This window comes from Papaver somniferum, chromosome 5, assembly GCF_003573695.1.
Source record: "Papaver somniferum cultivar HN1 chromosome 5, ASM357369v1, whole genome shotgun sequence".
NCBI classification, from domain to species: domain Eukaryota; kingdom Viridiplantae; phylum Streptophyta; class Magnoliopsida; order Ranunculales; family Papaveraceae; genus Papaver; species Papaver somniferum.
The window spans coordinates 214,530,479-214,557,255 of NC_039362.1; the positions used below are offsets into that span (position 1 = coordinate 214,530,479).

At 37.4% G+C, this 26,777-nt stretch overlaps 4 protein-coding genes and 1 pseudogene across 5 annotated transcripts; 2 read left to right on the forward strand and 3 right to left on the reverse strand.

Moving 5' to 3' along the window:
- Positions 1-434: 434 nt before the first annotated feature.
- Positions 435-1,151, forward strand: LOC113280781. Its single transcript, XM_026529366.1, has one exon. It carries the CDS (start codon positions 435-437, stop codon positions 1,149-1,151), a length of 717 nt encoding a protein of 238 aa, XP_026385151.1.
- Positions 1,152-3,041: 1,890 nt separating this feature from the next.
- On the forward strand, positions 3,042-4,082 carry LOC113280782 (uncharacterized mitochondrial protein AtMg00810-like). The gene has a single exon (XM_026529367.1). The coding sequence runs from the start codon at positions 3,042-3,044 to the stop codon at positions 4,080-4,082; it is 1,041 nt and encodes a 346-aa protein (XP_026385152.1).
- A 3,515-nt stretch (positions 4,083-7,597) lies between these two features.
- LOC113280784 lies at positions 7,598-14,942 on the reverse strand (annotated as a pseudogene).
- A 322-nt stretch (positions 14,943-15,264) lies between these two features.
- Positions 15,265-18,013, reverse strand: LOC113280785 (subtilisin-like protease SBT4.4). Its single transcript, XM_026529368.1, has 7 exons — positions 17,913-18,013; positions 17,682-17,773; positions 17,319-17,565; positions 16,647-17,240; positions 16,318-16,545; positions 16,107-16,218; positions 15,265-16,014 (listed from the first exon to the last, which is right to left on the reverse strand). Exons 1-7 carry the CDS (start codon positions 17,990-17,992, stop codon positions 15,265-15,267), a joined length of 2,103 nt encoding a protein of 700 aa, XP_026385153.1. The 5' UTR covers positions 17,993-18,013.
- Positions 18,014-19,541: 1,528 nt separating this feature from the next.
- Positions 19,542-26,206, reverse strand: LOC113284610 (60S ribosomal protein L38). 2 transcript variants are annotated; one of them, XM_026534116.1, is made up of 4 exons: positions 26,112-26,206; positions 21,739-21,828; positions 20,433-20,616; positions 19,542-19,897 (listed from the first exon to the last, which is right to left on the reverse strand). In XM_026534116.1, exons 2-4 carry the CDS (start codon positions 21,739-21,741, stop codon positions 19,875-19,877), a joined length of 210 nt encoding a protein of 69 aa, XP_026389901.1. In that variant the 5' UTR covers positions 21,742-21,828; positions 26,112-26,206; the 3' UTR covers positions 19,542-19,874. The 2 variants fall into 2 exon arrangements, with proteins under 2 accessions (XP_026389901.1, XP_026389900.1); XM_026534115.1 differs by having other exon boundaries at positions 21,739-21,791; positions 26,112-26,135.
- Positions 26,207-26,777: the final 571 nt, after the last annotated feature.

Genomic DNA, 26,777 nt, shown 5'->3' on the forward strand with positions numbered 1-26,777 from the left:
AGTGAAAACCAAAATTAGTGGCAAGGTGAGAATCAAAGTGAGTTTATGTAAGAAGTTGTATGTACAACTATAGTTTTGAGAGTGAAATAAAAATTCAGTTTTTTCATTGAGTGTTGTGAGCCCATTTTCAAATTATTCAATACCCATTTAGCCCATTAACTCCAAAATCATTTCCAACAAAGTGGTATCAGAGCCATAAGATTCTAATGGCTAGTGAAATGTTTCCGTTTCATGTACCTAAACTCACCAAAGATAACTATGAAAATTGGAGTATTCAAATGAAGGCGTTATTAGGCTCGCAAGATGCATGAGAGATTGTAGAGAAAGGTTATGTTGAACCGGATGATGAAGCGGCGCTTCCGCAAAATGAAAAAGATGCGCTGCGCATTTCAAGAAAGAGAGACAAGAAGGCTCTCTACCTCATCTATCAAGGAATGGATGAGTCGTCATTCAAGAAGATATCAAGAGCCGCTAATGCAAAGCAAGCGTTGAAGATTTTGCAAAATTCATTCAAAGGCGTGGACAAAGTAAAGAAGGTGCGTTTGCAAACTCTAAGAGGTGAATTCGAATCTCTCTCCATGAAAGAGTCTGAATTAATACCGGATTATTTTTCAAGAGTTTTAGTTGTTGTTAATCAACTAAGAAGAAATGGCGAGGTCATGGGTGATAGTCGTGTGATCGAAAAAATACTACGGTCACTTGTTCCAAAATTCGATTATATCGTCGTTGCAATTGAGGAGTCGAAAGACGTCGAATCCATGACCGTGGATGAGCTCATGGGATCTATTCAAGCCCATGAAGAAAGAATGAGAAAGAGAAGTAAAGAGGGAGTGGTAAAACAAGTTTTACAAGCTAAGCTTACTTTAAAAGACAAAGGAGAGAGCCCTAGTAGTAATGCTAGAGAAAGAGGACGCGGCTACTACGGCGGAAGAGGAAGAGGCAAGCAAACTAACGATGATCAGAGGGTCCAGAGGTCGAGCTCCACAAGAGGTCGTGGCAGAGGAAACAATTCATGGCGCAACACTAATAGGTCAAGGTATGACAAATCTCAAGTCGAATGCTATAACTGTCATAAGCTTGGTCATTATGCTTCGGACTGTCGATCTTCTTCAAATAATGTCGAGGAGAGAGCAAACTACGCTAGTAAATAAAATCAAGAAGACCAAACCTTGTTGGTGGCATTCAAAGGAGGTGACTATGATGAAAACTGTGCATGGGTGCTTGATACGGGAGCAAGCAACCATATGTGCGGCACGAAGGAGAAATTCGTAGAGCTTGATGAATCAGTTTCCGGCAATGTGACGTTCGGAAATGGAGCGAAAACTCCGGTGAGTGGTCTTGGCAAAATTTTGATTCGATTAAAAAATGGAAGCCATCAATTTATTTGTAATGTTTATTATGTCCCTAACGTAAAAATGAATATATTAAGTTTGGGACAACTCTTAGAAAAGGGATATAGGATGAACATGGAAAACCTTAGTCTTTTTATAAGAGATAGGAGAGGAAAACTAATTGCCAAAGTGCCAATGACGGGAAATAGGATGTTCTATCTGAACATTCAAAATGACGTCGCGAGATGTCTGACTGCTTGTGTGAAAGACTCGTCATGGCTCTGGCATCTTAGATATGGACATCTAAATTTTGGAGGATTAAAGTTAATGTCCAAACAAAATATGGTTAGAGGTTTGCCAAGAATAGACCACCCGGATCAATTGTGCGAAGGATGTTTACTTGGAAAACATTTCAGAAAAAGTTTTCCTAAGGAAACACTGACGAGAGCCACAAAGCCACTGGAGTTAGTTCACACAGACGTTTGTGGACCAATAAATCCAAGCTCGTATGGTAGAAATAACTATTTCCTCATATTTGTCGACGATTTTAGTCGAAAAACATGGGTTTATTTCTTGAAACAAAAATTAGAGGTTTTCTCCAATTTCAAGAAATTTAAATCCCTTGTGGAGAAAGAAAGCGGCTTCGAAATTGTGGCTATGAGATCAGACAGAGGAATCGAATTTACCTCAAAGGAGTTCGAGTCTTACTGTGTAGACAATGAAATCCGTAGGCCTCTTACGGTTCCATATACACCTAAACAAAATGGAGTTGCCGAAAGGAGAAACAAGACAATTCTCAATATGGCCCGAAGTATGCTGAACACAAAGAAAGTGCCCAGGGAGTTTTGGGCAGAAGCAGTTGATTGTGCAATTTACCTGATAAACCGTTGTCCTACAAAAAGCGTGTGGAACTTGACTCCTTTAGAAGCATGGAGCGGAGTGAAACCCGGTGTCTCACATTTACGAGTATTCGGGAGTATCGCATATGCTCATGTGCCGAGTCAGCTAAGAACGAAGTTGGATGACAGGAGCACCAAGTACATATTTATCGGTTATGACCCTCGATCCAAGGGATACAAGTTGTACGATCCAATCAATACAAAGGTCGTCACAAGCCGAGATGTGGAGTTCGATGAAGAAGGCTTCTGGGATTTCGGCGTTCAAGATAAGGATTACAATTTTCTCCCTATTGTAGAAGAAGAAGAAGAAGAAGAACCACCCGAACCAGTCGCTCCAGCTACTTTACCACCACCATCACCTCCAGCAGTACATCATGATGATCCATTATCAGCAGATGAAAGTTCTAGCGAAAGGCCTTTACGGACGAGGATTTTAAATGACATCTATGGAGAAAATATATCTCTTTTTTGTCTCTTTGCAGAAAGTGAACCAATAAATTTCGAAGAAGCAGTCAAAAGCAAGAAATGGAGAAAGGCGATGGATGAAGAAATCCAGGCTATTGTGAAAAATAACACCTGAGAGCTTGTAACACTTCCGAAAAGAGAAAGAGCAATTGGAGTGAAATGGGTGTACAAAGCCAAGAAAAACGCTAAAGGGGAGGTTGAAAGATACAAGGCAAGATTGGTTGTAAAAGGTTATAACCAAAGAGCAGGTATCGATTATGACGAGGTATTTGCTCCTGTCGCCCGTCTTTAAACTATTAGACTAATTATTTCTCTAGCAGCTCAAAATAAATGGAAAGTCCATCAAATGGACGTCAAGTCTGCCTTTCTAAATGGGCATATTGAAGAAGTGGTATATGTCGAGCAATCACCTGGGTACGAAGCCAGAGGACATGGAGATAAAGTCCTTAAGTTGAAAAAGGCTTTATACGGCCTAAAACAGGCACCAAGGGCGTGGTACAGCAGAATCGACAAGTATTTCCAAGAAAATAATTTCAGTATGTGCCCGCATGAATATGCTCTTTATGTGAAGGTGAATGAAAACGGAGATATGTTGCTCGTCTGCCTGTACGTAGATGATTTGATCTTCACGGACAATAATCCGACAATGTTCGAGGAGTTCAAGAAAACGATGACGAGAAAAATTGAGATGACGGACATTGGTCTTATGTCATACTATCTCGGGCTCGAAGTAAAACAACGGAAAAATGGAATTTTTATATCTCATGAAGGATATGTGAAGGAAATCCTTAAGAGATTTAAAATGGAGGAGTGTAATCCGGCAATTACTCCCGTGGAATGCGGTATCAAGCTATCAAAGATCGATGGAGGCGAGAAGGTCAATCCAACTCTTTACAAGAGTCTTGTTGGAAGTTTGAGATACTTAACTTGTACAAGGACAGATATTCTCTACGGAGTAGGACTAATCAGTCGCTACATGGAAGCACCTACGGTTACCCATATGAAGACTGCCAAGAGAATTTTGCGCTACTTAAAAGGTACGATTGATTTCGGTTTATTTTACTCGTCGTCAGAAAAATACAAACTCATTGGATACAGTGACAATGATTGGGCCGGAGATTTAGGTGAAAGGAAAAGTACTACTGGATTTGTGTTTTTCCTCGGAAATACGAGCTTCACTTGGAGTTCGAAGAAGCAACCGATTGTCACGCTTTCCACTTGCGAAGCTGAGTACGTCGCAGCAGCATCGTGTGTTTGTCACGCGATATGGCTAAGGAGTTTAATGAAGGAACTTAAAATGGAGCAGGAAGAACCGACAACAATATTTGTGGACAACAAGTCAGCAATGGCTTTAGAAAAGAACCCAGTTAGAGCTGTCAATTTATAACCCGGCTTGCGGGTTGACCCTAACCCGGCTTGTTTCAACTCGGTCCGGCTTGGCTTGTTGTCTAAACGGGCCGGGTTAGGGTTGGCATATACAACCCTACTAGAAAACAAGCCGGGCTAGGGCCAACCCGCGGGTTACCCGTCAACCCGTCAAAATTAATAAATATATCCCTCAATCCCACCAACTCTTTAAAATCCATGATTTGCAAACATATATTAGAATTAGTTAATTTTAAATCAATAAATAAAGCTAATTTTGGATCTACCCAAACAAATATAACAATTTTTAGATTTTAAATAATCAATCAATAAATTAAATTACAACTTAGATTCATCAATCACATATTTATTCGGGATGTCCTAAATTGATAAAAGGACTAGCATAATTTAAACAGTGAGTTAGTCTTACTCACATTAATTTAAACTTATAAAATGATAAAAAAAAAAGTAAAATGCTTAGTTGATGTTAGGGTTCTCTGCCTAAGAAAACTAAAGCGCCGTAACCGGCTATATCGTTGATTAAGTGGCAATAAAAACGTCCACTTTACAACTCAGTGGTGGGGCTTCTAGTTAAACACCAAATTGACATAGGTTCGACCTTTACTAAATGAATAATCCTAAACAATCCTAAATTTTAAATTTAATTTTTAAATTGATAACATTAACAAGCCAACCCGCCAACCCGTCAGGGTTGACCCGTTTAGGGCTAGGGTTGGGATTTTGAGCTTGTTCGTGAATAGTAGTAGGGCTAGGGTTGACCCTAACCCTAGTACGGGTTGGCAAGCTAGGGCCGGGTTGACCCTAGCTTGCCCGTTTGACAGCTCTAAACCCAGTGTTCCATGACCGCAGCAAGCACATCGACACACGATACCATTTTATCAGAGAGTGCATATCGGAGAATAAGGTACAACTGAAATATACAAAGTCTCAAGATCAAGTTGCGGACATATTCACAAAACCACTAAAGCACGAGGTCTTCGTTAAATTACGAGAAATTCTTGGAGTTACTTCAAAGCAAGTTTAAGGGCGGCTGTTAAGAATGTAAATTTGATTTTAGTTTAGAAGTGTCTAGAATTATCTAGGCCCAACTAGTCTATTGTATATTAGTCCATAATACTCTAGCCCATCTAGAGACTTCATGGCTATTAGAGCCCAAGTTCTCTAGAATATTCTAGTTAGTTGTAAAGTGAATGAGTCATGAATATTCTAGACCAAACTAGAGTAATGAAGAGTTGTTTAAGAGATCCTATAAATAGGACAATAAACATCATGGGGAAGATGTAATTGAGTGAAAACCAAAATTAGTGGCAAGGTGAGAATCAAAGTGAGTTTATGCAAGAAGTTGTACGTACAACTATAGTTTTGAGAGTGAAATAAAAATTCAGTTTTTTCATTGAGTGTTGTGAGCCCATTTTCAAATCATTCAATACCCATTTAGCCATTAACTCCAAAATCATTTCCAACAATCCGCACTCCATTCTTGAAGAGTGATTCAATCCATATTAAGTGCAGTAGAATGAAACGATTTTGCGAGATTATAAGGTTAGTCCATTTAGGCTCCAATTCCTTCTGAAATCTTTGGAGATCTTCTTGTTGCTTTTTACCCGCTCTCGACGCCATAGTATATATTGGAATATTACGAGCGAGGAAAATCTAAGTAATTGAGGAAACAAATGATTTAATCCGGATAAGAAACTTTGATTTGATCAAGAAAATTTTATCATGATGAAGAACATCAGCAGCAATAGAATGAAGTGGAATCGAAACCGTAAAAGTAAATCAACTAACTTGATCATGAGTCAAATAATTGAGTATAGGTATAGTAAGATAAGTGGAAAACAGCAGTAAACAAGAAAAGTTACAGAAGATAAAAGAGAAGATGAGATGAAAAAGAAAATGGGAAAGCGTGCAAAATAATTGAAAGATTTTATCTTTCCTTCGCATTTATTAGAGAGTACAAACATGCAAAGGCCGTTACCGTTACAATGTGAAAGAAAATAGAGACGTGTCATGAGGAAGATATTTAAGACGTGTAAACGGTTATGCAGAAAAGGCGGAAGAATGTCGGTGTAACCAAAAGACGAGGTTAAAGGAAAAAGGTTAGATTTCTCTCACCATTCTTTCTATAAAAGATCGGTGCGAGAAGAGGCAAAATACGGTACAACCAGGAAGATCACGCGAAAGAATTTTAATAACAGGGAAAGAAACATTAAAGGTGAAGATTACAATTTTATTACGTCACTATTGACGTACACAATGATGTCATAAGACCCACGGAACAGTGAAGGCAAACACGATAGCTATACATTAGCGTGATAAGTTCTCCCTCATAGATTCGAAATAAGGGGTTTTATTAGTTGTAAACCATTATCTGAATTAGTTGTTATCCACTATGTAAACCATATATAAAAGGATCCTAGTTAGTAATTCTCCGAATCATTCCCCAATGATTCGCGAACGTACCCGAACTGACCGAATCTGAATGGTACTTCCGAATTATTTGAACTCCGAACCTAGTTCCCGGATTATATGGACCTCACGAATGATTCGCGAACGTATTCGAACTGACCGAATCTGAATGGTGTTTCCGAACTAGAACTTTGTTTGATTTTTCTATATATTTTATATTTAAATACAATTATTCAGTTAAAAATTTCTATTGGTAGTTGTTTAACCAGTGTTTATGTGTTAATTTTTGTTTAAAAGTCTATAAACTAGTTTTTTTATTACATTTATGCGATTAAGTTGTTTACTTCTTGTTAAATAATCACGCTAAAATGTTTTCTCCAGCTTATAAATCATATACAAATAAAATTAGCCTCGTAATAAAGTCATAATACTTATCAATTTATCATATATATAAGCCGAATTTTAAGTGCCGAACTCACATTTATAAAACGAATATGCCGTTCCGAACAACTATCCGAACAATGAACCGTTGACCGGATTTTTGATCCAATCCGACCTATCCGAAACCGTATAATTCCCGTACTTATACCGTCCAAACTACTATCCGCACCCCGAATTGCTAACTAGGAAGGGGAGTATCACATTGTATAGAGAAATAGAGCTTTTCCTGGAGCCTGTTTAGGAAACTTAAGAGAAAGAAAGTTACCTGTTCTCCAAATTAGTGATTATTGGTATTTGTATTTGTATTAGAGTTTCCTTCATCAGATCTGATTCATGTCTCTACTAGTCTACTAGGGTGTGACTATAGGATTTTACAACAGCAATAGTAAAAGGAAAGAGTGGTGGTATTTTTTATTTTATTTTTAAGCTTTGTGGTGTTGGTATCCCAAGCATTTTCTAGGAGGCAGGTTTTTTAGTTTAATAAACTAATCATCATCCGTCAATTCAAAAGCTACGATGATCTCGTTGTTCGTGTCTCCCTTCCAATAAAGTGGCCCATTTGCGTACACAGAGTATTAACAATATGTGAGAAAAGTATTAACAATAAATGCAAATTCTTTGTCTTTTTTTGTTCAATAAGATCATAATTCAAAGAGGTGGAATTTTCTAAAGTTTACCAATGGACTGCGAATATACAACAATTGGACTTCTCACAATGTGAACCTCATCAGACCACACCAGTGATGCAGTTGCCATTTCATCTGGACCGAATGCATCTCCAACAACGGTTACCACAAACGACTTCTTCTCGTTCAATGACTTGAAAGAAAGGACTTCCGGTTCCACTGCCACCATAATCCTACTATCCGATGTAATCTTCACCTTATACGTTGAATTCGTGGTGCCAACGTTGCTCACAGTTCTTGTAAACTTTAAGTTGATCTTTTTTCCCACTTCGACATGAGCACCACACGAAGGATAATTTAGATTCCTACTTTGATCAGTTGTAGCTCGTCTGCTGGAGCAAGTACTGTTTGTAATGAGCTTAAATGTAGACGCATCATAACCCATGCCACATATATATTGGACGTAGTCATCTGCATATGCGTCATAAACTAAACCAGGACTTAGAGCCTTCACCGGATCAATTTGACCAGACCCATAAGCAAATTCTGCGTCAGAATTCTTTGTATTGTTCATCGCAAAAGCTGTGTCATAAGAGCAGACTTTATAGCTGAAGGAGACCAGTCAGGATGGTATGTTTTAACGTAAGCTGCTGCTCCCGTTGCATGAGGGCACGCCATTGATGTCCCTGAGATAATATTGTACTGCACTGATCTATTATCACCCAGTGTCTGAAGGACTAGCCACGGGTGAGTACGCAGCCAATATATTAACTCCCGGTGCACTAATATCTGGCTGTTTTTTACAGAATGAACAGAAACAATATTAATAAAAAACTTAATTATCAGATAATGACTAGCATGGACAGAGGCACAAAACATTTTCCTTCACCTTGATAATGTCGGGTGAGATTTTGTTTGGTCCGCGAGAAGAAAATGAAGCTACTACAGGAGCTTCAAAATCTTTTATTGATTCAGTTCCCAAAATAGTGGCAACTGGGTTTCTGTTAAATTTAATTAATAAAGACGTTAAAAGCAATACACCTGTATATTACTCGTACTTTATTTAGTATTGACAAAATAACTGGTGCTGAAATATTATATACTTACCGGGTAGACTTGAAATAAGACTTGACAAGGTTTCCATTCGTAGAGTTTATAAGAGCAGCTGGTAATGGATAAACTGAAGACGCATCAAACGTTGCGTGTGAAGGATCCGAAACCAAGATGGTTCCTAGAGCTCCCTTTATAAAAGGCTCAGATGCTCTGGGTGAATTACATATGACAATTTTCCCCTTAACCAAGTCTTCGTCCAAACACCGTTGCTCGCAAGTCCTGTAGTTTGGTAAACATTTAGTTCAACCCATAATATGGTTACTTATTATTTAGATGTAAAGTACAAAATTAACTTACGTTGCTATCAAAGGCAGACATACGGTTGAAACATTATATCCATACAGAAGTGGGAATTTAGTTCCAGGCAGCTTGAAACCGTTCACTCCAAGACCCTGTTTCATCCGATCAAACCCGTACAATGGCTAGTCCACCCATATAATTGGTTTAATCGGTGGTCCAAAAACATGTTTTTGGACCAAAAAAGTTATTAGCAGGTCCAAACACGTGTCAAACTTCCTATGTGCTTTTATTAAATTTCCAAAATTACCCATTTCTCTAGAGATACAGAGCGAGAGACGGCGAGCTTTTTATCTTCGATTTTTTTGGTTCTCAATCATCAAACGAATCCAATTCTTAGAGCTGTTGGAGATACGATTTAACGCTAATTCAAGATCAATTCTTTGGTTTTGGTTGGTTGAGTTCATTTATCGCTATTTAGGTTTTCTTCTCAATTCTCTCTTATGATTTTGATTTTCTAGGGTTTAGTTTATAATTTGCTTAAATTGGTTGATTTCTGGACCTTTTATATCATGATTTCTACTGGTAGAAAATGACGATTACTTTAGAATATAATTGTGAAAGAACAAAATGGAAATGATTATGAGGCAGACTAAAAGAAGGAATTGCTCAGATTTAGGTAAGTAACTATTGATTTTTTTATACAAACTACCCTAATTCTTACAGTGTTAGTTTGTTTGATTGTGTTATGCAAGGGATGCGCTGACATAGTAATTCTTTTTTTTATTCCTTACAATAGTTACATTTGATTTTTTAATTCCTTGAATATGTACGGATTTTGATTATCTCTTGTGTACAGATGAGTGCATATCCAAATGTACTTTGGATAGATGGGTGTATATCTAAATTGCACTGAACTTGACGAATCGGATTTTAATAGAGTAACAAAGAAACTTAAGCACATATTCAATTTTTCTGTTTTGCTTCTTTGTGATGTTTACCTAATATATGCATAATGGGGTCTGCAGGAGTTTGCATAAAGGACAATGTTCTCATTTTTGGGTTCTCACCCTGTACATAACAATATGCACTACTTCAAAAAAAAAAGAAACAAAAACGAGGACCTGCAAGAGGTACAACTAGAGTAAGTTGACATATGATAGGAAGAAGAGCTATTGAATGCCCTCAAATCAGTAGGAGACCAACCTTTGGTAGTTCGGGTAATTTTTTAGGAACAGTAGTGTGGAGGACGAGCAACTTAATAGCTTGTTTTGGATCTCTTTTAGAGTGACATCTTTAACCAGTACAATTTCCGATAGGTAATCTGATATGTCTGGTTTTTTCCCGAATGGTCAGGGAGCTTAGTTAATTTGTATGTCCCATAAATATGTGCCGAGTAATATCTACCAGCTTTCCTCGGTACATATCAATATGTACCAGGTTTTTAGACAATACATATCTACTAGGTTTTCCATTTATCTTTTCTTTCGGTACATGTGTATATGTACTGTGATTTTTCATTTTGAAATGTGTAAATTCTTGTTTCTATATTGTCTTGAAAATTTGAACAAGTACCTAATATCTTATATTAGTCTCTCAATGTCGCCTAACTAGTTTTGGAGCTCTAATATCTCAGCGTAACATTGTCATACTAGTAATAAAATGGGTAGTGTACTTACCCGATACTGTAGCTTTTAATGTTTCATGGTTTTTTTTTACCAGAGACTGGATATGTTTCGGCGCCCATCTTCGATGCTTGTAGAAAGTGATAAAAATTCTCTATCTTCTGTTTTATGTGATATTTATCCAGATCCTGAATATAGAAGAACTTTTAACAAGTGAAGTGATGAATAATCACCTCCGGAAGTTACACTACCGAGTCAACTCAAGTAAGTGTGGTCCCCTCTTTTTTGATATTCATCGTTGTTTCGAGATAACCGAGTGATACATGGCGTGTCATTATGATGAAGTTCACTGTAAAGATAATAACTGTTGATGTTGTCATGGTTGCTAAGAGAACTTGGGATGTTCAGAGAAAACTGAATGTTTTTTTCTTTGTCCTGTCTTATTCAAATTCATTCTTCTCAAATGTTTCTTAAGCATGTTTAGTTAAGGGTGATCATGTAGAATCTATGTGCCATGTTTGGAAACTACGGATTTTTTTGTAACATGTGTCAATAGTATGCACGATTATAAATTTATGTTTTTTTCCTCAGTACTTATGTATATGTATCGTGATATCGACTAGGTTTAAACTAAGCGATGTCTAGTAGTTTTTACTCGGTACATATCGATATGTACTAGGCTTTCGGTTCTTATTTTCTTCAGTACATGTGTATATGTACTGCAATTTTGTTTTTTGATTCTTGTGGTTTCCCTTTACAAAAATGTCTAAATCCCATGGTTGCGGTTTTAACTTCTAACATTTTCTCATTAATTTTCGCTGACAGGTTCATGAGAAGGATGTTATCTGGGTTACTCACCATCCACACAGAAATGTGGTTGCGGCCTACAGTGATGATGCTACAATGAAAATGATGAAGCCTTAAGAGTTTTTGATTACATATTTTGTAGCCTCTGTAATAGAAAATTGAAATTTCAGTTTCGAATGTTTATTTATCTATGGTAACGAAAGGGATCATATGTACTTCAGTATGGAGAACTGAAACAGAGGTCAAGATATCAATTCATTATATTTTGTTGGCAGGGTAATTAGCTTCGTAACATCCAGTTCTGCAATATCCCTATCTGAAACCTGAATAATAGTCTAGTATCTTTAAATTTTGAGATGAGAATCTGAAACCTCACATCAGGACAAGCCAGTAGGCCAATACTGTCAAATTTTAAAGCATTTCTACCCATCTGTTTCAAGCTATCAATTCTAAACGTCATTTTACGCAAGTTGCTTTAGACTTTAGAAACTACCTGCACCTAAATGACTTTTTCTTAAATGACGGAATACAAAACATGGACACTCTAGTGGTCAACATAACCCGTCCTAGAGATCCACGTACAAACAATTATACAACTAATGGTTTGCTGAAATAAATATGTGATTTCATATTATGGAGAACAAAGTGTCATACAACCTTGTAAATGGTTTGCTGAAATAAATTGCTCTTATAAATGAAAGAGAAATAAATATGTGATTTCAGACTGTATGACACTTTGTTCTCCTTTAGAGACCTCAAGTTTGTTGATGAGAAGGCGTACACTGCTCTAATGTATCATTAAGGATGGTAACTGTATACATAAAGAAATTACAATTCATCTTACATCAATAACTAGGATTTCTAAATAACTAAAAGAAGCAAACAAGAAGGAACATGAACAATTTCTTGTAAAATAGCAAATAAGAATCCATTACTATAAACTAATGGTTTATACAGTAGATATTGATGTATATTGCATGATTGCATCAACAAATCACTTTTCCCTTATGAACGTATTGGTATGTAATGTAGGATCGTATTCGAGCATAAGCTAGGGCTAGGGGTTTACAGCATCAATGAATCAACCTTTCCCAAGTACAAACTGATATGTATTGTATGATGATCAGAACTGTACATGTTGATATGTACTGGTAGGTATGAACTGTCAGAAGTGAGTTTTTCAATTGGTACATATCAAAACAAATTGATATGTACCTTGCATGTAGTACATGCTAATGTGTATCTTTTCCCTTTCATGTTAGTACATACCGATATGTACCTAATAGCTATTCAGCAGTACATACCAACATGTACAGATTCTTCATTCAAGCATAAAAATGTTTTCACACATAGTACATGTGAATATGTACTGATTTCTTACAGTACATATCAATAGGTACTTTCAATTTTTACAATAGCAACACATTATAACATGAGAACAATTACTCAATCATGAAATGTGTTATCCCAGATAAATCAAAATCATGCATACAAATCTAACAAGACCTAAAATATCAGAACAAATCGATAAAATCAAACTACAAACCCCTATAATGGAACCAGAAAAATGAATATTTTCTAATTCAACAGTCATAGCTCCAGATCAAAGAAGTAAAATTAGAAAGCCGTACCTTTTTTAGGGGTTTTTGCTTTCTTCCCCATAATTGTTCGTGGAGGAGTAACATCGATTGTCTTTCTCTTTGATATTGCTGAAGGAGCAATCTTCTTCTTGTTTGCTAGTGATGAAGGTGTACTTCGTTCTTCAATTACTTCCTTTACTGTTCTTTCAATAGTTCTGGTGTTAACAATTTTTGTTGATAATTTGGTTTTTTGTTCGAATTTATGCCTAGTTTTTCAGTTTCAGGTGGTTTAGAAACTGAAAACCCTAGATTACGATGCCCTAAATCTATTTCGGTGGTTTTAACTTTCAGTTTCAAGTTTAAATGTTTCTGCAACTAAAAAGAAATCAAAAAACGATTAGCTTTAAGTTAGTCACACGTGAATGCTGATGGGCAAAGAAGTAATTTAAGTTTTTTTGGACCTCCAGAAAATTGATTTTCCCCGGTGGACCGTAAGTTAACCCGGGTCGGGTTTTATGGACCAAACATAAAATTCCTCTAACACAAACTACAAGACCAATGTCATTCAGAGTCACTGGGTATCAGTAAAGTTACCTGAATCGTCTGTCCATTTCCTAAGACAATTTTGTCTATGACCCGTCGATCAATACTACTTGCCGCCACTGTTAACAACCAAGGTGCATTACTGGACACTGTCTGTGATCCAGGTCCACTGTTACCTGCCGACTGTGAAGTGAGTACGCCTTTCTTCATAGCATGGAAAGACCCGATGGCAACAGGGTCAGTGTCAAAGCTATCTGGATCAGAACCACCCAGTGACACTGAAAGAATGTCAACGCCATCAGAAATTGCATCATCAAATCCAGCCAAAATTGCGTCTGATTCACAACCATTAGCGAAACAGACTTTATAAGCGGCGATCCTGGCTGAGCGGACTGCTCTCCTGGCATTTCCTTTTGCGATTTCATAGAATCCAGCACCCTTAACGATGTTTCCCGCTGCAGTTGAAGCAGTGTGAGTACCATGGCCTTGTGTGTCCCTGGCAGATTCGTTTTTGCCTGGTGTGGGATCATAATATCGTGCCCCGATGAGCTTGCTGTGAAGATATCATTAAACATTGAGAGTCAGTGGGGTGTAAAAGTTTGAGAATGCTTACATGGAGATTAGAAAAAGGCATGAAATAAAGAAAGATTACTTGTTGCAGGTAAAATTGTGACCACCATCACAGACACCCTTCCACTTCTTAGAAGGAGGACCAAAACCAACATCAGAGAAACTTTCCGACTCTGGCCATATCCCAGTATCGAGAAGACCAATTATGGTATCAATTTCAACAGTAGGCATTCGTTGCACATTCTCAGGAAGTCCTATAAAATCCCAAGACCTAGTAGTTTGAAGTTGATAGATTCGATTTGGAAAGATTGATACTATTCCATCCACACCTGCGTATACATAAAAGTTTAATGAATATCAACGTGACACACTAGTGTATATATGCTTTCATGTATTCATGTGAACTGTATCATCAAATTTACAAGTTAGTTGCGTACCGGAGAGCTTTTGGACTTCTTTTTCAGTGAGTTTTGCAGAAAATCCATTAAAACTCCTTTTGTTACTGTGAACTAATGTGTCCTGCACTGAACTGCACATCAATAAATACAGTGCCTCTTATGGTTATTACAAAAACTCTTTATTTTGTTTCACAACTGGTATTTAATTAAATCAAGATAATTTTGTTCTTGCTTACCTTCCATCGAGAATATCTTGAAGAATATTTTCGTGTGAGACATTGGAGTATATTCACCATCAGTTGGAAGGTCACCCATATACACAATATAAACCTACAGGGATTGACAAAAAAGAAAAAACTATTACAATTTACACGAAAAATAGTACGTAAAGAAAAAAAAAGGTGACAACAAACCTTTTTGTCTTCACTTTGAGCATAGCAACTAACGTTGAAGGATGCAATAGCTATGAAAGCAATAAGAAAAGGAGTTAAAAGTGAACTTGTTGTAGCCATAGTTAACTAACTTTGAATTTTTCGCAAGAGCAGTGATCAATGAAGATGGTTATTTATGATTCAGGGTTCAAAGAAGATTGTTATATATATAGAGTGAATTATATTAAAAGTACAATTCTATACTTAGTAAAAGATTTTCCTTTAAGAATGCATCAGTTATGGTAAGTATATTGTGGCCAATAAATGTAACTTATAGATAGCAACCCTTTCCAAAAATAAATAAAAAGAATAAATGGAAAGAAAACAATTCCATAAATGTTTAATTTTCTGACATTATTTTCCCTAAAGAAATACTGGAAGAACTCCCTAAAGTTTGCTCACTTTAGAGTATAGACTGCGAATATACAACAATTGGACTTCTCACAATATGAACCTCATCAGACCACACCAGTGATGCAGTTGCCATTTCATCTAAACCCAATCCATCTCCAGCAACACTTACAACAAACGACTGTTCTTCGTTGAATGACTTGAAAGAAAGAACTTGAGGTTCCACTGCAACCGTAATTCTGTCATCCGATGTAATCTTCACCTTATACGTTGAACTTGTGGTGCCTACATTGGTCACGGTTCTTGCAAACTTTAAGTTGATCTTTTTTCCCACTTCGACATGAGCACCAAATGAAGGATAATTCAGATTCTTAGATTGATCTGGTGTAGTTCTTCCGCCGGGACAAGTACTGTTTGTAATGAGCTTCACTTTGGATGAGTCGTAACCCATACCACATAAGAATTGGACGTAGTCATCTGCATGTGCATCATAAACTAGACCAGGATTTAGAGCCTTCACCGGATCAATTTGACCAGACCCATAAGCAAATTCTGCATCAGAATATTTTGTATTGTTCATAGAGAAAGCAGTGGTCATAAGAGCAGACTTTATAGCCGAAGGAGACCAATCAGGATGGTAAGTTTTAACGTAAGCTGCTGCTCCCGTTACATGAGGGCACGCCATCGATGTCCCAGAGAGTATACTGTACTTGACTGACCTAGTATCACCCGTAACACTTGAAGGATTTGCCGCAGGTGAGAATGCAGCCAATATGTCAACTCCTGGTGCACTAATATCTGGCTGTTTTACGAAAAGAAAGAAAACAATATTAACGAAAGACTAATTATCAGTAATGACTGGTGCGGACAGAGGCATAAAACTTTTTCCTTCACCTTGATAATGTCGGGTGAGATTTTGTTTGGTCCGCGAGAAGAAAACGAAGCTACTACAGGAGCTTCAAAATCTTTTATTGATTCAGTTCGCAAAATGGTGGCTACTGGTTTTCTGTTGTAATGAATCAAAGACGTTAAAACTCGGGTCATTTGTATCATCACCCAATAACTATAGAACTACAATGAGACCGGCTAAAATTTATATACTTACAGGGTAGAGTTAAAATAAGACTTGACAAGGTCCCCGCTCTCAGTGTTAATAAGTGCAGCTGGTAATGGATAAACTGGAGACATATCAAACCATGCTTGTGAAGGATCCGAAACCAAGATAGTTCCTAGAGCTCCAGATGTAAAAGTTTCGGAATCTGCCTTGGCTGAATCACATATGACAATTTTCCCCTTAACCAACTCTTTATCCAAACAACCTTCCTCGCAGTGCCTGAAGTTTGGTAAACATTGTTTACTCAACCCGTAAGTGTTTTGCTTTTTGTTGGAACTCAAGCGATCTTTAGAAGGAAGTAAAGTACAAAAATAACTTACTTTGCTGCTAAAGTATCACATATGGTTGAAACATTATCCCCGTACAGAAGCGGGAATTGGGTTCCCTTCAACATGAAGCCGTTCACTCCAAGACCCTGAAATGTCTTTCCATTTCCTAAGACAATTTTGTCCATGACCTGTCGGTCAGTACTACTTGCCGCCACGGATAATAACCAAGGTGCGTTACTGCCCACTGTTTGTAGATCAGGTCCATTGTTACCTACTGAATGTGAAGTGAGTATGCCTTTCTGCATAGCATGAAAAGACCCGATGGCAACAGGATCAAAGTCAAATCCAACTGGATCAGATCCCAGTGAAACTGAAATAATGTCAACACCATCGGCAATTGCATCATCAAATCCAGCCAAAATCGCATTTGATGCACAACCATCGGAGAAACAGACTTTATAAGCTGCTATCCTGGCTGAGGGAACTGCTCCCCTGGCATTGCCATTTGCAATTTCATAGAAGCTAACACCCTTAACAATGTTGCCCGCTGCAGTTGATGCAGTGTGAGTACCATGGCCTTGTGTGTCCCTAGCAGATCCTTCTGTAGTTAGTACGCTCTCGTAATATCGCGCCCCAATTAGCTTGCTGCACATAAACATTTCAATTAGTTCCATATTGCTTAGGTGAAGACTAGAAGAAAACACAAAACAACAAATAATTTACTTGTTGCAGGTAAGATTGTGACCACCATCACAGACACCCTTCCATTTCATAGGAGGAGGACCAAAGCCATAATCAGAGAACATTTCCGACTCTGGCCATATCCCAGAATCGATGACACCAACTATGGTATCACTTTCGACAGTAGGCATTCGTTTCACATTCTCAGGAAGTCCTACAAAATCCCAAGACCTAGTAGTTTGAAGTTCATAGATTCGATTTGGAAAGATTGACACTATCCCCTCCATACCTGCGTATACATAAAAGTTTAATGAATATCAACGTGCCACACTGGTCTATATTCGCTTTCTTGTTTTCACGCATTCATGTGAACCGTATCAACTAAGTTACCAGCTAATCACGTACCGGAGAGCTTTTGGACTTCTTTTTCGGTGAGTTTTGCGGAAAATCCATTGAAACTCCTTTTGTAACTGTGAACTAATGTGTCCTGCACTGAACTGCACATCAATAAATAAAATGCCTCTTAAGGTCAGCACAAAAACCCTTTATTTTGTTTCACAACTGGTATTTAAATCCATGCAGGATCAAGATAATTTTAGATAACTAGACTGATTATGATTATTGGTTCTTGCTTACCTTCCCTCGAGAATGTCTTGAAGAATATTTTGGTGGTGAGACATTGGGGTATATGTGCTCTCCGTTGGAAGCTCACCCATGTACACAATATAAACCTGCAGGGATTGCCATATTCGTTATGAAACTGGTGAGATAAATCAGTCATAGCTGATCTCACTGGAGTACAATGGTAAATTAAGTCATTAGGTGATGAAACCAATGACATGAGTATGAAACTCGATCGTCAGTAACAAATTCTTTATCGATCAAAAAGAGGAAAAAGAGACGATGAGTAAACATACCTTTCTGTCTTCACTTTGCGCATAGCAACTAATGTTAATGGATGCAATAGCTAATAAGAAAAGAATAAAGGAAGTATTGGAAAGTATACTTGTTCTAGCCATTATAGTTGAATGTTGCGTAATAAAAAAGATCAAAGAAGATTATTGTTATTTGTAATGTCCATGGATACGAGTAATAAAGATTCTATACTTAAATGTATTAGAAAAAATTCCGCTATAAATAAATATTACAAGATTTTTTGATAAAATGTAATTTCATTTTGAAGTAAAATAAAATAAAAAGAATATATGTAATATCAACAGTAAAAAGAAATAAAATAATTTCATATATATATTGTATATCTTTAAAAATACTGAAATAAAAGGAATGGAAATATATAGACCAACTCCAATCATGGTAATATAGTAGAACCTCCATATATTAATACTCTGTATAGTAATAACCTCTAGTATTGATAGAAATCATAATTCGGAGTTAGGATATCTTACTCAAATCAACCTCTATATATTAATAACCTGCGTATATTAATAATGTTGTGTTTGCCCAAAAATATTAATATACGGAGGTTCTACTGTAGTCTCGTTCTAACTACTTCTCTTCTCTTGATGCTTATTCTTTTTAAATAAGCAAATACCTAGAGCTCGATGTTCTACAAGACACAGATAACCTCCCAACACTGCGAGGCACATAGTTGGATCCTCTTCTCTGGGAAATTGGATGGTTGGTGGCGGTGGAAGCATCAAAAATATCCATCCACCAAATCAAAAGCAACAATGATCTCGTTCTTGTCGTCCTTCCAATAAAGTGACCCATTATTAGAAGTCAGGTTGTGGAACCTTTTTTTTTTGACAAGGTTTTTTGTTGTTTTTTTGACAAGGAGGTTGTGGAACCTTATCTGTTGTTGTTTATTCTTGGGAGAATTGTTTATTCTAGGGGTATAGCCAAGCAAACCAAGCCATTGTAAAAACCAACTATGATTTGTCTACCTGCGGGTTCTTTTTTGATTGGAGGAAGGTTGGTGTTCATTACTTTTAATAAGGACAATCTACATAGTAAAGTTGAATCATATGCTCTAGGGAAGACGAGATAGAGAAAAGAATACCAAGACTTACTTTTCAATTAAAACTATTAGAAAGAAGTTGTCGCCATCATATGCCATTGTGAAAAGAACAGCCAATTTGCAAAAGGCACAGCGTTGTTGAAGTATCAGAACAGGGTAGTTTCAACTACAGCATAAGTTTCAGGATAGATTGCTGGATTGATTTAAAAAAACAGAACAAGATGAAAAGTTCTGGTACTCTACTCACCAAAATCAACAGCTCTATCATTTAGAGAGCCATCACAATGGGGAAAAGCAAATGCCAAGGATGTTTATATAACCACTTCATCAGTATTTCATATCTAAATTTTCATACCATACTAACACAAATACTTATAATCAAGGTACTTGTGAACTCAGAATCAAAATATCAAAATCTCTCCGTCAAAAGGTGGTGCACAACTTTGGTTTACAATGCAAACCAAAATTGAAATTTGTGTACACAATAAAAAACTAATTATCTTCACTAAAAATCCACAACACATAAGAAGTTGGTTAACTAATGTTTAAAGAGAGGAGACGATATCAAAGAGTGTTCTCATTTACGAATCAACCAGAAACAGCTCCAGCTACTTCTGCATCTAGATGTCTTGGACACTCAAACCTGCAAAGAATAACATAAAATAACATAAGAATGTCATGACTTGATCAAGGGACACAAAAAATCACTAAAGCAGCAGTAAAAGCATTGATGCATTGAAAAGGGTAAAAGGAACTGTTGCATATCGTCACTGTTTCTTGATCAATCATAACAGCTAGATTTCAAAAAAAAAAAAAATTAGTTAGAAAAGTCTAAGTGCAAAATAAACAGTGGAAATGGTAGTGTAGACTGTATAGATTGTTAAAAGCTGTTAAATAGGCCAAATTAATATCATTTAGGAACCTAGTGAGTAGGTCAAACACAAAACGTTTTCTACAACTTCTAGGATAGACACTACCACCTTATACTTGTAATGAAACTGGTGAAGTGTATAAAGAGATGATATCAATGTATCTATTAAAGTAAAGGGACATCCAGATATTAGTTTAAGTAAAAGGGCTGTAACATATCTACAGTAAGCGACTTATAATACAAGGCAGGTAACATCATTGTTACAAATTCTTTATTATCTGAATAAAGAATGGATATATACACATACCTGGTGGAAGTGACTGCTTCAACTTCTCAGCCTTCTCTTGATCAAATACACATAAAGTGTACAAGTACTTGGAGCACCTAACCTTGAACTTAACCACATCTTTGCTCTTCTTGATCCTCACTGAACGTGCATCCTTTCTTCTTGCAGTGAGAAGAAAATCCTTGATCTCATTGATTTGCTTCGGCTACAATTACAAAACAGAAAAGAATCAAAATACGTAGAAGTGCTTAAAAATCTTATAGTATGACGATTCAGGAGACAGTAAACACAACATCATACAAACAAGTTGTATTTGACTAAGTACAAGGTGAACTAATCATGACAATGAGCAGCACACACATACATATGTACAGTACACACAAACAGCGAAATACAAAATTCATTAAAAAAAATGCAACACAACATGTTATTGACAAGCAATACTCGTGTCAAATCAAGGTAATACTACTCCTGCCAATGGAGTCCTGTGCATGGGAATGACAAATACACACAAACTGTGACTGTCCTGCAACTAATCCAAGACAGGATTCATAACAAAAATAGACTTGTGACATCCAATGAAAACACATAATTCACAGAGCTTACAACCTAACATAAGTAAGCAATACTATATCAAATAAAAGTGAAACTAGTCATTTCGATACCGAGAGCACACATAAACTCCAGAAACTAACTCTAAAAACCCACATACAATATCAATCACCAAACAAACAGCAAGGAATTTCACAAATAGACCCCCACTTTGGTCTTTCAAGGTAACACTATGTCTTGCCGAGCAGAGCATACAATAATACATACATCTCAAACACTAAGGAAAACTCCAGCAATTAAACCCGAAACCCTCATAAACAACCAACAAATCAAACAAAATTTATTCAACTAAAAACATCAAAATAAACCAACTATTTCTCACAAGTCAAACCCTCACTTGGTCTTTTACATGTTAAATCAACAGTTACCCTAAACCCACAGCTCAGATATAGTACCCACATATCACATTCAGATGTTGCTAACAAGAGATAAGAGCAAAGCCAAATCACATCATAATCAACGAGAAAGAAAAAGTCAGATATAGACTCCAAATACTTCTTTCAATAATCTATTGAACATCATGAAATCACAGAATAAGTATACAAAATCTATTATTCTTCACATTTACAACTAAATCTACACCAGAAGGTTGAAAAAACTCGAAAAAAAAAACAAAAAAAAAATCAGCGAATCTGAAGATTAACTACTACAATGGAGGTATTCAGAGAAGAAATCAAGAATATCATGAGCAGAGATGAAGAAGAAGAGGACGTACCATCTTGTTTTCGGCTCCAGGGTTTTCAGAGAGGAACTGCGAGGAAAGAGGAGCTACGGCCGAAATGAGAAAAGTGTTATGAGGAGAAGTCTATAAAACAAAACCCTAGTTATAATGGATAAGTCGAGAGGGGATAGATAAATGGGCCGGGTTAAGTCCAAAAGCTTATAAAAACCCCGGTCCGTACATTATTAAATACCGACCTTTTCCGTTTTTTACAACTTTAAATACCGATAGTTACCGTTTTTCTGTTTCTGTCATGTCGGACATAAGAAGCTTTACAAAACGGCCAATTTATACATTCAAGAATCAAGAGTATGATTCAAAGAATCAAAGAAAATGAGTTTTAACTGTACAGGAGACCACAAAGGTTGATAACAAGGTAATGGAATAAGATTTAACTTAATAAGTTCATATTCTTTCCAAATTTTTTCATACTGGAAGTCGCAATGATTTTCACCTGTTTATAATCTACCATGCCGGGCGTCGCCAAAATGACAATGGCAATGAAAACAGAGAAAAAATGGAACAAATGTCCTAAAAAAGAAAGATTAACACTCTACTGGAATAAATTACAGTAAATACAGAGAAAATCTCAGTCAGCGGTATGTTACGGAAGGGAAAGAGTATCTGGACGAAACAGTTCCAGCTGCATGATCAGCGCCATGAACTAGATGTTGTCTTTGGTTGTAATCTGGCAACATATGTGGAGCATACGGTGGATATGATCTTTCGAGTCTTTCCTCATCACCAGGCAATCTCCTTTGAGGAGGAGCATTATAGTCGTAGTTAGGCACATGAGTTTCTCTCCTTGGCAATGGAATATATGGATCTGACGGAACTGCCTCCCTTCTCAGCGGCAGTGGAATATATGGATCTGAAGGAACTGCCTCCCTTCTCGGTGGCAGTGGAACATATGGATCTGAGCGTACTGCCTCCCTTCTCGGCGGCAGAGCATATGGATCTGAGGGTACTGCCTCCCTTCTCGGTGGCAGAGCATATGGATCTGACGGGGCTCCCTCCCTTCTTGGTGGCAGAGCATATGGATCTGATGGGACTGCCTCCCTTCTCTGTGGCAGAGCATATGGGTCTGATGGGACTGCCTCCCTTCTCAGCGGCGGAGCATATGGATCTGATGATGAAACATTATGACCATATGTATAATTTGAATCCCTTGGGTAAACATCTAAAGGAAGAGATCTAGGGTCTGGAACAGGTGGAATTGATGGTGCAGGTCCCCTGAGACCATAAGTATGATAAGCTCTCTCACTGAAAAGAAGCGGGTCAGTAGGGACTTCTTCTCTATGTAAAGGCAATGCATCCCTGGGAATGTGCGAGGAAGGAGGGTTATGAAGCTGCACCCCATGACGATGGTACAGATCTGAAGTGGGAACTCTGACAGGAGATCTTCTGGCATGTTCAGCTCGACTAAGACCATAAGTCCGATAATCTTTTTCACTAAGAAATAGGGCATCATCAGATTTTTTTTGTAATCTACTGTAAGTGCTTTCTCTGGGTGGAGAGCCATGATGCCTAGAAAATCGCTCCCTTTCTCGATCAGCTGGCCTGTGATGCATACGTTCTTCTCTGGGAGAGTAATGCTCTCTTGTGTACCATTCCCTATCTATTTGTGATTCTCTTCTGTTTTCATAAGTTTCTCTATGGGACACAGTTGGCGTACGCGGAGAATGATCTGTGCGTATTGGTGATACAGGCCGACCATATGAGCGGGGAATTGATTGCTGCTGTTGGAGGGGTTTGAATAGATCTGTGAGCTTCTTTACCTGTTTTGGCAAATAGGGAGGTTATCAGGATTTAAACTATAGAAAGATCGAGATTGCTCAAATTCCAACAAGCAGTAATTCTCACTTGTTCTACAGTCAGCTGAGTCTGAAATTTATTATCACTGTGTTTGCCTCTGAATCTGATTGCCTTCTTAAACACATCTTCGGCTAGGGGAATACAATCCTTGAGGACTTTAAAACGCACCTATAAGAAACCTAAATGTCAACAAAGAGATTTGCTGTTCCGCTATGAACAAAGAAGAAGAGATAGAAAATGAAACCTGAACAGGGAAGGCACCATCAAACGCTTTAGGTTCAAGCTTCATCCCACCGACAGAAGACGCACTATAGATTCCATAAAGTAGCTTTAGATCGAAATCAAAGAGGAAGAGCTTTAGACCAGGTTTGATGGCTAAGACAAGCTCTTTCTTCTTAAGCGAAACACCCATGACTTTAAAGCGAAAACAGTCGGGCTTCGTTTTAGAATTGCACATCATAATCAGGCCTCCGAGTTTTTCCTTATCCTTGTGATCCCTCTGCCTCTTCTCACTTTTCTCCTCATTGTTATCATCCTTCTTTTCGGATCTCTCACTGGACTTTCTATTCTTCTCATCATTTCTTTCAGTGCTACTCAGTTCCTTGTTGGCCTCTTGCCCATTCTTCTTGTCATCCTTCGATTTATCCTGCGCCTGTGACATATGATTATTTCTTCTTCTCCTTGCAAAGTTCTGATTTTGGGATTTCTTCACAATCTTAGTCACAGGCTTTACTATCTTTGAATTCTCCTTTCCTGATGAGGATGGTAATGAGGAGGCCTCCGCCTCAGAAGTGGTTTTCATTATTTCCTTTGCAGAATTCTGGTTTGAGGGTTTCTTCATAATTTTGGGTTCAGGCTTTAGTGACTTTGAAGTTTCAGCTACAGAAGATGAGGATGGCGCCAAGGAGGCTTCCACTGCATTAGCAGCTCTTTTCTTGTTTTTCCGTGGAGCCATAGCTTGGATGACCAAATATTTTAATCGTCCACGCCTAACGACCCTGCATATAGTTCAGTCTTCATCACATTCGACACTTTGCAGATTACAACACTACTTGAACGTTGTAATTAACCAGCAGACGCTACAGAGAAATGCATGAAGAGAGTAGAAAATAGAGCAAGGCTCAGCGAAAATTACTATACCACTTAACACCGGATATTTAAAAAATTTGCTTATGTACAATGAAGTGGTGTTTGGTTCTGAAATCTGAGAGTGAAAGAAGTTTCAGGAGAAAATTGAGAAATTTTTCTTAACACTTGATGCAACAACAATATGGGATTGAGAGACAAGTGAAAGAAAAATATCAGACCGGCAAGATGAGAGTATAGATGTGGAAGGAAATTGCTAGAGAGTTTCAGATGAGAACCAAGGACCGTCTCTCCCCGTTTCCAAGCTGGGGAGGATAGGCGTCCAGCTTTTGAAGCATGGGTTCCAACCCCCTCCGTGGCAGAGGAACGCGCCTCGTATTGACTCTTATTAGGAGTCATAACACACACAGAAGTTCTCTTATGACCCATCTATCGTCGAAATAACTGAGAACTGACTAGTTGACGTAGGTTTAAAAAGAAAGAAAGCACCCTTTTCCAATTGAGACACAGATTAGGAAATGCTCGCTAGTCGTATGCCGACCTGGATAGAAATAAGGTGAATGGAAAGAGCGCAACTAACTGATCGAATGAGACTCTATAGAGGAAAATATCCTAATGGAATTACTGGACCATGAACCTCGTACAGGGTGTTTTATAACATGAGACACAAAAAAGAAGGCCTTGACAGAAGAAACCCCCACAAGATGAAACTACTCATGAAAATCGGAGGCACATACTTCATCTCCATTGATCAACTAACTAACAGAGATTTCAAGCAATCAAATTTCAAAGTAAACCCTCATTTCGTTGCTTATAAGATAAGAACACTCCTGCTAAACTATAAACCATCTAATTAAACAAAATCTTATACGAGTAACTAACAACAACTTTTCTAATCATTTCATCTCACAAGTAAACCCCCACTTTTTCTCCAACATGCTAATCAAAACCTTATCTTTATGAATAGGAAACTAGAATACTCGCGGCACAGATCTATTAGCCACACAGTTAACTTAGCATATTCTGAAGTTAGCAAACATAGCAAAATCTCATCATTATGGGGAAAAATATCGATAATAAACTCAATCAAACTAATCCTTTCAATAATTTTTCCACTGGTTGAGAATTTAACAATGCTTCTGTCCAAGAAATACCTAAAATTTGCTTCTTTAAGGTAAAATAGCCTACCTAAAAGGACCTCCTTTTTGAGTCTAGTATAGCTAAAAGTAAACAGGAATCACAATTCACAACCTCGAAATCAATCTAATCATCTCAAAACTATCGTCAATTAGAAATTCTAACTCAGTCGACAAAAAAAAAATCTAAACTTCTTCTTTTTTTCCATTCAACTACAGCTGCAATTTTATTTTATTTTTTTTGAATTTAACGACCAAAATTCTATCCAAATTCACATAGTTCTTATCATATAATCTGAAATGGAAGGAATCAAAAAAGTTTCGGATTACCTGAAATTCTCGAGGGTGATTGAATTTATGCCCTTGCTTGATGAAATTCTGGGCGAAATGAAATTCTTCTGGACTTGTACGTGTGCCTGTGTGGAATTGGAATATACCTTATTGGGCCTGCAGAAATGAACAAGAGTGATTTTTTTTTTTACCAGCCCGATTTTGGGATAGTCCATCATTGTTTGGTAGGGGTGTGCATACAATCCGGAACCGCGGATTTCATCCGCAACCGTCCGCAAAATTACGGGTGAAAATCAATCCGCAAGAGTTTATGGACCGATCACGGATGAATTCTCAAATCCGCAAGTATTGCTGATGATGCATTCGTCAATTCTTATGATCAAGCATCGACCACGAGTTTGGATGCAGATACGTTTGGCTTCAATGATGAATTATTGAATACTAGTCAAACATCTCCGCGAAAATGAATTCCAGAATACTAGTCAAATAAATGAAAAACATTAAATTGTTTTCTTTTTTTTATTGAAATTGTATGGTATTTTATTAAAAACACTAAATTCCCCACTACCTTCATCCGATATTACTCATCTCAGTGATGAAAAAAATTGTTTTTTTTATTTTTACTAAATCCGCAGTTAATCCACGGGTGATTGGGCCGGTCACGGTTTAATTTTTCAAATCCGCAACTTTGACGGTTTGGTTGCG

Excerpts from the sequence above, each read along its gene's own strand:
- LOC113280782 (XM_026529367.1), top strand. The coding sequence starts at position 3,042 with ATGGACGTCAAGTCTGCCTTTCTAAATGGGCATATTGAAGAAGTGGTA.
- LOC113284610 (XM_026534116.1), bottom strand. Across the intron at positions 19,898-20,432 it reads GAAGCAGTCACTTCCACCAG|GTTTGAGTGTCCAAGACATC; the intron begins GTATGTGTATAT and ends TATTCTTTGCAG.
- LOC113280785 (XM_026529368.1), bottom strand. The coding sequence starts at position 17,992 with ATGGGTGAGCTTCCAACGGAGAGCACATATACCCCAATGTCTCACCAC. Across the intron at positions 16,219-16,317 it reads TCTTATTTTAACTCTACCCT|AAAACCAGTAGCCACCATTT; the intron begins GTAAGTATATAA and ends TCATTACAACAG. Across the intron at positions 16,015-16,106 it reads TCTCACCCGACATTATCAAG|CCAGATATTAGTGCACCAGG; the intron begins GTGAAGGAAAAA and ends TTCGTAAAACAG.
- LOC113280781 (XM_026529366.1), top strand. The coding sequence starts at position 435 with ATGGATGAGTCGTCATTCAAGAAGATATCAAGAGCCGCTAATGCAAAG.